Genomic DNA, 13,604 nt, shown 5'->3' with positions numbered 1-13,604 from the left:
AAATAGGTCCACTAGGCACTGTACCTCTATTCTTGGTTGTAGGAGTGGCTAGATACAACAATATCACCTTAGTATGAATATCTTGACATGCCCCATATTACTAGAACTTTAGAAATTTCACTGAGGTTCCTGAATTTTAGTCAGACTGATTTCCCATTCTCTGAGAAGCAAATGTCTTACCACTAAGTCCAGATTAGTTGCTCACTAGGTCCTATCAGCATAATGTCATCAATATAATGGACCAATGTAATATCTTGTGGAAGGGTAAGAAGGCTATTAAGATCCCTGCAAACCAAATTGTGACATAGAGCTGGAGAGTTGATACACCCCTGAGGTAGGACAGTGAAGGTGTACTGGGGCCGTGCCAGCTGAAAGCAAACTGCTTCTAGTGAACCTTACGGACAGCTATGAAGAAAAAGGCACTGGCCAGATCAACAGCTGTATACTGGGGACCAAAGAATGTTAATTTGCTCAAGTAATGAAACCACAACTGGTGCAGAAGTTGCAACAGGAGTCACATAAAGGAACATAATAAAGAATGGGTAATGAATTATAATCACTGAATATAAATTCATGAGCCCATATTGATGTAAATAATTAAATAAACACACACATTTATTTATGTATAGACTGGAAAGTCCATCCTCATGGTAGAGTGCCAACTAATTAAAACAAAAAGAATGATAAATCATCAACCCAGGGGGTGAAGTTGCATAAAAAATATAGGATATTTACATAATATCAAAGTATCTTCCTTAAATTAAATAGCAAAGGGAAAAATAACTTTAATGGGGAATAACTCAGAAGACACCACATTACCCAAGTGATCACTTAACATCACCAATATTTCACCAAAATCGTATACTTCTAATGTAAGCCAGGGAGGATAAAACCTTATTTTGGGCTATTCTGCAAAAAAATGCATAGGGTTAAACTAATTATGAGGCAACATCAGACAAACTGAGGAATAGTTAACAAGTAATTGTACTTTTCAAAAACATCAAGGCAAAGAAACACCGGAAATCCTGGGGAGCTACTCCAGATTAAGGACACTAAAGAGATATGGCACCCAGATGCGACGTATGATCTATTTGCATGAGGAAAAAAACCACAAAGGGTATTACTGAGTCAATTGCTGAAATCTGAATACAGACAGAGATCAGTTGATACACTGAATAAACACTACACTTCTCAATTTTGATAAGTACACTGTAGTAAAAAGAATGCCATTATTCTTAGAAAACACAGAAGTATTCAGGAGTAAAAGAGCATATCTCTAATTTCCTAACAAAGACCTCTCTCTCTCTCTCTATATATATACATATATATACAGAAAATAAATAAATATATATCTAGAAAACAAATACATATATAGAAAAAAATACATATATATATATCTCGTCTTGTGAAGCCATAAGCCTTTTTTTTTTTTTTTTTTTTTTTGAGACGGAGTCTCGCTCTGTCACCCTGGCTGGAGTACAGTGGTCGGATCTCAGCTCACTGCAAGCTCTGCCTCCTGGGTTCACGCCATTTTCCTGCCTCAGCCTCCCGAGTAGCTGGGACTACAGGCGCCGTCACCTCGCCCGGCTAGTTTTTTGTATTTTTTTAGTAGAGACGGGGTTTCACCATGTTAGCCAGGGTGGTCTCGATCTCCTGATCTTGTGATCCACCCGCCTCGGCCTCCCAAAGTGCTGGGATTACAGGCTTGAGCCACCGCGCCCGGCCGCGCCATAAGCCATTTCTAAGGAGATACAGCTAAAAATCATGACATTAACACCAGATTATGATACCAGGTTGTATTTTAAAATTTTACACACACACACACACAATCTATCTATCTATCTATCTATCTATCTATCTATCTATCTATCTATCTATCTATCTATCTATCTAATAACCTCATGTCCTTTCTTGTGTATGTGTGGTGGGGAGAGTGGGGAGAGAGAAAAGGGGACAAGGGGTGAGAAAGAGAAAGAGACTATGAATCAATGAGAGAATGTTTAATTTGGGATTAAAGGTATATGGGAATTCTTTATATCATTCTGGCAATTTTCCAGTAAATTTGACATTGTATCAAAACAAATTTACCATATAAAATGAGTGGTTTCAATGATCTATTGTTCTTTTTTATCATTAATTCTACAGATGCTCATCAACATATGATGGTGTTATATCCCAATAAACCCACTGTAAGTAAAAAATCTAAGTAAAAAATGCATTTAAAATACCTAACCTACTGAAGATCATAGCTTAGCCTGGCCTACATGAAACATGCTCAGAGCACTTACATTAGTGCAAAATCATCTAACACAAAGCCTTTATGTAATTTAATACTGTACTGAAAGTGAAAAACAATGACTTTGTAAGGGTTCTCGAAGTACAGTTTCTATTGAATGCATATTGCTTTGCTATCTTCTTAAAGCTGAAAAAGTATACGTTAAATGATAAGTTGAAGCCTGTTTGTAATATCTATTAAAATGTCATGGCGATGTGGTATTCAGCTAGAACGTAATACACAGTCCTGTTTTCAAAAGTATATACTCTTGCTCTTTATCTAAGTTAACTAAAGTACAGTATCTATTATTTTACACTGGTTTTACTAGAAATTCAATTCCAGAACAATAAAAAATTAGGTTTTTGTGAAATATACTATCTTTTACACTTAGACTATGATGCAAGAGTTAATCCTAAAACACAACAGAATATAATTCTACCCTCAGAAAAAGAAAACAAATCAAAGTCTTAAGACTTTTCTCACACAAATTCAGATTTAATGACATTATATCTTGTAGATATATAGGCTATCTTTGAGAAGATATTATTAGATGTTACGACATTAAGCCCTGATTATGACACCAGGTTATGTTTTAAGTTAAAGAGTTGAAAAAGTATGCAGTGAACATATTCTTCTTTATATTGTAGAGGATTTATTATTAATATTCTGTAGCTTACAATTTTCTACTATCCAGAAACTCCATCAAATCTGTATGAAAATAACAGAAATGACAATTTCCATTTAAGCTGACTTTGGGAAAACAAAAACTATCTACATTAAATAATCTATTTGGTATTATTAATAGTAAGGGCCTACAATAACCATTTCAGAACAAAACAGATCAACGTGATCATCAAAATGCACACTTCCTACTTTCAAAGGCAAAATGTTAAAGAGTTTTTAAAGCAGTCATTGATATTGAAAGAAAGCCAAAAACCCCAAATTGACAATTTATTAGGTATTTCAGTATACCTAAAATGAAACATCTAAAATAGTCCTGAAAAGTAAAATGGCTAGCTGGTTTCACAAAAAAATGTCTAGGATGAATTTAAAGACCAGATAATTCCACTGTTCCAAAGCATAGAAAAAGACTAGAAACATTCTGATTATATTTATGAAGTAAGCATAACATCATAACATTGATACCAAAAAGGAAAACTGTAGACCATTTTTAGTTATAAATGTCAATGTAAAAATCCTAAATGATATACTAGTGAAATTAACCTATCAGTATAAAAAAAAAAAAAAAATCATCACCAAGTGGGGTTTATTACACAATGTAAAGCTGGTTCAATAATAGGCAATATTTCAATATAATTCATTATAATACTAGATCTAAAGAGATTAATCAGATTGGGGTTAGCCGACTATGGCCAGTGGGCTGGTGGCCTGTTATTGTAAATAAAACTTTACTGGAACACAACCACACTCATTTTTTTACATATTATCTATGGCTCCTTCTGTACTATAACAGCAGAGCTAAACAGCTGCAACAAAGACAGTATCATTCATAAACTGAAAATATTTATTATCTGATCCTTTAAGAAAGTTTACTGATGCCTGCAATGGATAATTATCTTCACATATGCCTAAAAGTGTGTAGCCAAATGCAAGGATCGTTTGGAATTTTCTCAGTTCCAAGAACAGTGGTCATTCTCTTTATAACCATCTATTTACTACGTCTAATACATAAAAAACAAGTAAGTGAAAAAAGGTTTCCCTTTTCTATTACACATTAACTGAAAGGCCAAGTAAAATAATGACCTTTATGTTTTTCATGATTAAAATTTGTAAAACACACTATGTGATGGTAACATTTTCCTGTATATATTTAGTTTAAAAAAAAAAACACAGCCAGGTACAGAACAGCATGTATATTACTAGTTGTGTGAAAAACGGGAGCATATATGTTTCTACTCGGTAGTAAATTCATAAAAAATGATCTCTGTAAAGATACACAAAAAAACTAAAAACAATGCTTACTTGAGTTTTGGTAGGAGATGTGGTAGACAGGAGAAATTCACTTCATATTTTTTATATACTCTATGATTTTTTTTGAACCATGTGAATGTATTACTAACTCCCCAAATAACCTACACAACTCAAAGACATTTACAAAAAATTATACAGTATTCTTTGTGGTTTGAAAACATTTTATAAATTATAAATGGATTGCCTTTCCTATATAACAGGAATGAAATCTGATTAAAAGTAGGAGACAGATAAGTCATTTTGTTGACATGGACGGGTATTACAAGTTTGACCTCTATTTCTATTTCTCACTGTCCCTAAGTTTATGATTTTATATTTAACTTTTAGAGATTCTGGGCCTGATGAAAACAAAATTATATTGTTCCCTCCAAAAACTCTGAATAATCTACTGAATAATTATGATTCTACTAAGTCCTTTTACTCAGAATAAATAAATACATACCATTATCTTCTTCAATTCCAACAGGGCCTGCTTGAGGAGTCTCCCCATTCTTTAAACAATTATGGATGTATGTTGCCTTCCATCTGGCATACTTCCTGTGTTTCACATTCTAAAAGAGAGCATTTTTATATCAACATTGGACTACAGTAAAGAAGAGTAAACATTTATGATGATCTATATCATATTTCTGAGATAAAACCTATTTATGCAGATTACAGCTCTGAAAGAAACTGGCAACTCCCGCCCTATTGCTAGAATCCACCAAGTATTTAAGGCTTGACAGAATTCATGAAATGCTATTGTTCTCAAAACGCATGCCCAGTTCTCTTTTATCATTTAACATTTCAGAAAGGATATGCAAGGTAAAAACAGGAGTGTCCTTCCAGCAAAATTTGCATCTCTTCTGCACAGGGGAGAAACAGGCTAAAGTAGAATTCTAAGACTAAATATAAAAATAACAATAGATTTAATTATTTTCACTAAAGACAAAAAAAAGACCTGTACAAATCAAGAAAAAAAAAAAATTAAGATGATGTAGTGGTTAAAGCAAATGCTAGACTGATAGGTAAACCTGACTTTTTAACTAGTCACGTGCTAGTTAACAGCTCTGAACCTCAGTCACACTGATTCTAAAAAGGGAAAAATGATACCTAATTGGGTTGCTGTAAGAAGAACTGAAAAGATGAAGAACCTGTTAGTTGCCTCTTCTATGCCTTAAAACTAATTTTACATGATATGCTAATGTTACAGGATATAAGATTAAAATTTGCTTTAAAAAATATAAAAACCTCTTAGAATTTTGGATGTGCTAGTGATTTTTAGTTTATATTTTCAACTGACCTTTATAGTGGTATCGTTATAACTCGGGAACTTGTCAGAAATGCAGAATCTTCAAGCCCACCCCAGATCTACTGAACCTGATCTACAAGTGCCAGTCTGCACCTGCACTACAAGAACCCCAGGTGCACATTATAGTTTGAGAGCAAAATATGCACATTAGAGTTTGAGAGCGAATGTGGTTTTACTATCTGAAAACAGGCATGGTGGCTCACATCTGTAATCCCAGTACTTTGGGAGGCTGAGGCAGGCAGATCACGAGGTCAGGAGTTTGAGATCAGCCTGGCCAACATAGTGAAACCGTCTCTACCGAAAATACAAAAATTAGCTGGGTGCGGTGGCAAGCACCTGTAATCGCAGCTACTCGGGAGGCTGAGGCATGAGAATCACTTGAACCCGGGAGGCAGAGGTTGTGGTGAGCCAAACCATGCCACAGCATTTCAGCCTGAGCAACAGAGCAAGAGTCTGTCTCCAAAAAAAAAAAAAAAAAAAAAAAAAAAAAGAAGAAGAAGAAAAGAGGCACAGTGACTCATGCCTGTAATCCTAGCACTTTGGGACGCCAAGGAGGGTGGATGGCCTGAGGTCAGGAGTTGGAGACCAGCCTGGCCAAAATGGTGAAACCCCATCTCTACAAAAAATACAAAAACTTAGCCAGGCATGGTGGCAGACACCTGTAATCCCAGCTACTCAAGAGGCTGAGGCACGAGAGTCATGCGAACCCAGGAGGCAGAGGTTGCAGTGAGCCAAGACTGCGCCACTGCACCAGCCCGGCTCTGGACCTCCTCTCAGCCAAAAAAAAGAAAGAGAGTATCCTTTTGCAAAGATCCACTAGGTCACTGATGAGTACAAATGCAGCATGTGGTCCAGATACTTAGTTGAGTATTCTATAATGTGAGTCTCTAGATACTACTAGAGGTAGCTTCTGTACAGAAAACTAAAAAAATTAACCCCTAAATTACTGAATTTGTATCACATTTTCTTCTTATCAAACACTCCTCTTACATATTCAATTAAAAAATCTATACATGGATTCTGATTTTTCTTCCAGGTATGACATTTTGCTCCACTTCACAAATGAGCTTTCCAACAGAAGTATCCACATTTAAAGTCTTCACTTCTTTACCATTCAGTTCACTCTGGGGCTGGGGAGGGTGTATTTCTTTTCTGTTTACTTCATATTCTCCAGTAACACAAAAGGTGAGGGAATCTGAATATGCCTGTGTCTTTTACTGGTAGGGCGCCCACATGTGTCAGCCTGTACCTCACTTAAGTTATCAGTTCATTTGAGGAACTGACCTTGCTAATATCAACTGCCTAGTCCACTCTAGAAAATCCAAGGCACACTTTTTAGGTATCATCTTACCAAACTGCTACACTCTGTAAATATATTAAAAGCCCTGGACTATGCCAATCTTTGGGAAACATTCTCTCTGGTTTTTGTGACACTCAATTCTCTTGGTTTCTTTCCTATCTCCTTTGGCTCCTAATCTTCCAGCTGACCTTCAAGTAATTTTAAATACTCTGTCCTAGCAAAGAGTGCAAAATAGTGGGTGCAATCAATAATAACACATATAGAAGTTTAAATAAGAATTATGATTTCTATATTCAAATATGGGAAAAGTTACAGAAAAGCCAAATTTCTAACTTCTCTTTTAAAAATTAAAGATCTAGGCCCACATTTATTTAGTAGTAATTATCTGAGCTGAATGAATACAGGCAGTTCCCTTCAGATAATGTACATTCATTCATTCTCCCTCTCCCCCATCTCAAGTTCATACAACATATCAGTTGCCATTTGTTATCTTACAGTGGGCTGTCTTAAGTCATTATACCACCTACCAGATTCATAAAAGCATCATGATCCTGCCATCTAGCTTATTTTTTTTTTTTTTACCACTTCATATGCCTTCCCATAGCTTTAAGTACTGCTGATAAATTTATTATTCTTAAATTTATGAATCTAGTCAGAATCTGCTTGGACAAATATCCAACTCACTATGTGACATCACCACTTGGATGTCTCGCATACAATTAAAATTAAAACTGTTCTTTTGATCCCCCTACCACCTTTCCTTTCCTCTGGGAACTTCACTCTCAAGTAAATAGGAGGAGTCATTTTTAACAGTTATCCCTATGCTTTGCCTCTCTCCCCACTCCCTTACCTAATTCACCAAGAATCCAGTTGATTTTCCTTCTGAAACATACCTTGATTGGTCTTCATCTCCCCATTTTCGCTGCAATAGCCCCCAATTTGTCCCAACTTCCATTCTTGCCCTAGCCCCTACCACATCTTCCTCATCTAGTACTCCGAGTACAGGGATCTTTCTAAAATATAAATCCATTCATATCAATCTTTTCATTTAAAATGCAAAATAAATTCTAAGTTTGGATACAAGGGTCTACTCTACCTGATTCTTGATTGTCCAACCTCTTCTCAATGTCCCTATCCCTATTCACTGACTACTATCCAGCTATGCATTTTTTTTCTGTTACTACACATGCCATGGCCCATACAACCCATTTGCCTGTTGTCTTTTTTCTTCCTCACCCAGCTAACTCCTCATATGTCAGCGCATTCCTCATATGTCAGATCAAATGCCACTTCCTAAGAAAGGTTTTCCTAATGTTCCCAATCTAAGGTCAGACTCTCCAGTAATCTTACATCTTTTTTTAAAACAACATTTATCACAGTTTGTAATTATATAAGGATGCTGACAAAGTGTCCTCTCCGACTCTCAAAACACACACATACGTTATAATATAAGCTCATTAAAAGAAGAGTCTTATCTTTTGTTTATACCAACCATTTGGCTTTGTGATCAGTATGTAGTAGCTGCTCAAGATGCATACATATCTCCAACGTATGACAGCTTAACTGATTCTAACTGAAGTTTCTGAATAAAGAGATCATTATTTCTGTCGTATGTAAGGGGCTATTGGATTTAGCAAGTTCTGTTACATTTATGATACAGTTAGATAGAATGACTTGAAATTTCCAGTGTTTATTTTAGGCCTATAGAAACAGCAATAACCTGTGGTTCACCTTTTTCTTTCGTTTTCATTCTTTCAGAGCAAAGAATATATGCTGAAACACTGACTTTTCCAGATTTTTAATTTTTCAAAATCTTGAGCGATTAGAACTGAAGGGCTACAAATGTTAGATTATTATCAGATTTGAAACTCTATGTTCACATGTCCACTTGAATTCAGTATCTGCAAAATGACATTCTTTTAAAATGTTTATTATTAACCTATGCTCCAGCAATGAAAACTAATGAAGGTAATTAACTACTCTATATTTTTAGTGGTTTAAATTTTCCCTCTTTGGGGGAAAACATAAGATATGTATAGTTAACCTCAACATACTTTTGGCTCTGTAAAAGTTTGCTATTAATTAAGACCTTTAATTAGCAATATGGGATATATAAAGTAAGTCAATACGTTATTTCTGCCCTTAGGGAGCTAATCATCTGGCTATGGATATGAAATTAAAATACAAAGAACTATTACTATAAAAACACACTTAGTAGGAAGTATTAAACTTGTTTCCTATAGTAAGTACATGGAACAATTCAGAGAATAAAGAAAAAACAGAATAAGGTAAAGGAAATGATGCTTTAGTTTGGCCATGCAGGATGGGTAAGTTATGAAAAAACTGAAGCGGTAACAAGATTCTGGAGAGAAGGAAAAGTACAAGCAAAGGTAGAAATAAGGAAATATTTGGGGAATAAAGATAAAGAAATCAATATGCCATGGATAGAAGACACATATTAAATGCTAGTTGGATAAGATAAATCCAAGACAAGATTAAAATATTGGACTGACATCTTTAGAACATCCTACAGGTTATAAAGTATTTCCACACTTGGAATTTCCACAAGTATTTTCCTCTACTTGGTCCTCATCAGAACCTCGAAATTTAGGCAGGTCACATTGTACTCACACTAAGGCTTTGAGACATTATAGGACTGGCTCAGTATAAATACAGTTTAATCTGGCATTCAAGGCCCTCCACATTGTGGACACTCAGTCTTATTTCCATTTCCCTCAATCAAGATTGGATTCCTGTCTTACCTGCATTCTCTTCTCATGTTATTCTCTCTTATCTAATATGGTTTCCTTTCTGCCCAGTCTCCTTTCCTCCAAGGCTAAGTGCAAATGCTTACTCCCTATGAAGTGCCCTCATTTCCACTAAGTCAACAGTTATTTATTATTTACTCAAGTCAGATACTATGCTAAGTGCTGGGGATCCATGAGATGAATGAGTCAAGCATGAGCTTTACAGTCTAATGTGAAACCAGGCAATAACTGACATTCCTAAATCTGGCACATGTCTTATCTGAAGTCCCATATTTCTTCATCCTTCTTTCTTGGGATTCTATAATCCTATCATTTTAGAGACGAAGAAATGTCATTACAAAAATAAAGTAATTTACTGAAGGTCATACTGTTTTAGTAGTAAAGTTAGCCACTCATTCGGGTCTATCTTGGTAAACTACAATTACCACACTGCAATTTGCAACTCAGATTAAAATATATGAAATAATAGAAAATAAGCCTTAAAGGTCAGCTACTTAACGTTTATCAATGTAGAATGTACCTTTTGGTAGTTACAAAGAAAACTATTTTAAAAGTAGATGAATAAATTGTTAAGGAAAGTTTAAACTGCCTTCTTTGAGGGTCTTTAAAATTAGGCCAAATTTTTTTCTATCTGAAATAATTTAATCCTGTCTAAAGACTTAGTGGAAAAGTTGTAACGACTTTAGAAGGTTCTTTCAGTCCTAATATTTAAGTATTAGCAGTGTAGAGAAGTTTAAAACAATTTGGGTTTCTGCATTAGTAAGCGAAATTTAAGAAACTAAGTTGAAAAGGGCTCATTTCAGTAAAGCAACTTAACATTTTTTATTTCATACTGTTTCCAAAACATCCCTATTCCTAGACACTGATGCATACACTATTTAGCAGAAATTTCTGGCAGTTGTAACTCCACTAATTCACTTTTCAACGTTGTTTTATTTAAAATAAAGGATGTAAAGGATGCTGGATACTAAACATTATTTTAAAAGGAAATTTTCAAGATGTATTTTTGAAATTCATTAACTCCTTTTTGCTGATTAGACATCCTTTCTAAGAAACAGGAACTGCAAAAAGAACTTTTACTTTTGTCCTTGGCCTCTAAGTTCCTGTTTTGTTACTGGATTGATGAGAATCACTGACAACTGTAAATTTTGGCCACTTAAGAATTACCATGAATTTTCATTTAATTTTTAAATCACTTGCTACACTGAAGCATGACTGGTTAGAGAACAGCAACTGCAGGCTGGAGCAGAGATTTTCAAACTTAGTACCTTGAAGAATCACAAGAGTGTAATAATACATTCCTGGCTAGAACGATGAAAAATTTGATATAAATTATTCTCCATTAGCACACCAAAAAGTCACCTTGAAAGACAAAGTTTTAATTCTTCTGTCTCTATCTAATTCTTCCTCTTTGATTTTTATATTGGACCCATCCTAGGCAAGTTTTTAATCCCCACTACTCACTGCAACAGCTTTCGTCAAGGTTACAGATTACTTCTATATTCCTATTAGGTTGGTGTGAAAGTAATTGTGGTTTTTGCCACCTAAATTCAAGGCTTACATGCCATCTTCCTTGACCCCTATCAGCATGAACAGGTGATTATTTCCCACCCCATTCCTTGATGCGCCACTTTACACTTGCTTTCTTGGTTATCAAGACCTCCTGGTTTTCCTTCTCCCTTGCTGTGCTCCTTCAGTCCTTTATACTGGTTCTTTTTCATGTCCCAGTGTCAGGAGTACCTCAGGCTTCAGCTCTTGGATTACTTGTCTCTCTTTCTACACTTGATGATCTCATGCAGTCTATAAATATACCACCTTTAAATACCATGAGGTGTATTTGCTAACTTCCAAATTTATATCTTCTGTTCAGACTTCTCTGAACCTTAGGATTTTGTGTAAGTATATATCCAATTCCACATTTCTCGTGTATATTTGATAAGTTCAAAACCAACTCCTGATTTTCCCCCACAAGTCTATAAATGGCTACAGTGGTTAAGAATGATCTTACAGTTGTCAGGTCCAACTCTTGGGAGTCACTTTTGAGTTCTCTGTATCTTTTACAGTTTGCCAATGAATCTGTTAAATTTTGTCAGCTCTACATTCAAAATACATCCAGAATCCAACTACTACTCACCATGTCCTCTTCTGCAAACTCTGATCCTAGCAAGATCTTTTACCTTGATTATTTAATAAGGTACTAATGAGTTTGCCTTTTCCAATCTTGTCCATTACAGAAAGGAAAAATACTTTAAAAATACAAGTCAAAATTTATCAATTCTCTGTTTGAATCCTCCCCCCCACCACTCTGATCCTCATCTCCTATCCTATCACTCCTTCTCATTCTGGATTCTGCCACATTGTTCTCCTTGTTGTTTCTTGAACAAGAATAGGTAGCTTGTACTATAGTCTCAAAAATGTAGCACTTTATCTTGCCTCTTCCTGGAACACTCCCCAAATTACATGCAAAAATGCAATACACATTAGCCTGAGAATCCACAGCTTTCATAACACTTTCAAAGTAGTCAGTGATAACCATGGGATTAATAACCTCTAACTTTGTGGCAACATCACAAATACATTTATACTCTTAGTCCTTCAACCTCCCAAGTTATTATAGAAACAAGACTTCCACATAACTCCGAGAACACTGAGAAGTGGTATAAGAAATGCTTGAAAAACACATATTAAACAAATGTATTATTAAAATGATTCAGATACTGAAATATTTATAGTCACAGATTACATGTATTTCCTGATATTTATTCAACATTTTAATCTCTCTCTATTTTTGAAAGCAACTATAATTTCATCAAACAAGTTTTTAAAAAGGAGAGCAAAACTATACCCCAAAAATCATAACTATAACTTAATATACAAATACATAAATATAACTCCTCTATTTTTAAAATATCATAACATTGGAACATACGTTCCAAGTAAACAAAAGATTTCCAAACAAGGTATGGTCAGTATTAAACTGTTTAATACTTAATCTACTGGGGTAAGACAAGAAACCAATGTTAATTATTTTCTGGGAAAAAAAAAATATAGTTTTCATCAAACAGGAAGTTTTAAAAATAGGACAACATACTCTCATATGTCTTCTACTCAGATTCTCCAACTATTTAATTTTTGTTTTATTCATTCATTTCTATATATAAATGTATAAAAAATATATATATATATAAATATAAAAAGTGTGTGTGTCGGGCCAGGCGCGGTGGCTCACGCCTGCAATCCCAGCACTTTGGTAGGCCGAGGCGGGTGGATCATGAGGTCAGGAGATTGAGACTATCCTGGCTAACAGAGTGAAACCCCATCCCTACTAAAAATACAAAAAATTAGCTCGGTGTGGTGGGGGGCGCCTATAGTCCCAGCTACTCAGGAGGCTAACACAGGAGAATGGCATGAACCTGGGAGGCAGAACTTTCAGTGAGCTGAGATCACACCACTGCACTCTAGCCTGGGTGACACAGCGAGACTCCGTCTCAAAAAAAAAAAAAAAAAAAAAAGCTTGTGTGTCTGTATGTATCTATTTTTTTTTTTCTGTACCATTTAAGAGTAAATAGAAGACACTGTGTCCCTTTCCTTTTCATTGCACTTTCCAAAATCTAGGACAATCTCAAAAATCAGAAAATTTAATATTTCAACAACACTACTGTCTGATCCACAGTCCCAAGAAATTTTGTCAATTGTCCCAATCATGTCCTTTGTAGTTATTTTTCCACCAGGCCCAGATCTAATCTAAGGAGCATGATTAGTATTTCTTGAACGTACTTTTTTTGTTTGTTTTTTAAACAACACAAATTTATTATCTTATAGTTCAGCAGGTCTGCTACACATCTTATCAGAATAAAATAAAGCTTTCAGCAGTCTGTAGCCCTTCTGGAGGCTCAATAGAACCATTTCCTGCTCATTCAGGTCATCGTATGGCTGTAGGACTAAGGTGCCTGTTTTTTTTCTTTCTTTCTTTCTTTC

General features: G+C 35.2%; 1 protein-coding gene across 1 annotated transcript in view; it reads right to left on the bottom strand.

The window, feature by feature from the left end:
* The window catches only part of VTA1 (vesicle trafficking 1), an 80,384-nt gene that overhangs the window by 26,082 nt on the left and 40,698 nt on the right, over nt 1–13,604 (bottom strand). The window contains exon 5 of the mRNA XM_023187461.2: nt 4,710–4,818. Coding sequence (XP_023043229.1) covers nt 4,710–4,818 — 109 coding nt within the window. The remainder of the gene's footprint in view (nt 1–4,709; nt 4,819–13,604) is intronic.

This window comes from Piliocolobus tephrosceles, chromosome 5 (assembly GCF_002776525.5).
Source record: "Piliocolobus tephrosceles isolate RC106 chromosome 5, ASM277652v3, whole genome shotgun sequence".
Taxonomy (NCBI): Eukaryota; Metazoa; Chordata; class Mammalia; order Primates; family Cercopithecidae; genus Piliocolobus; species Piliocolobus tephrosceles.
The sequence above is the reverse complement of the archived record's forward strand: the minus strand, read 5'-3'. Positions and strand labels throughout refer to the sequence as shown.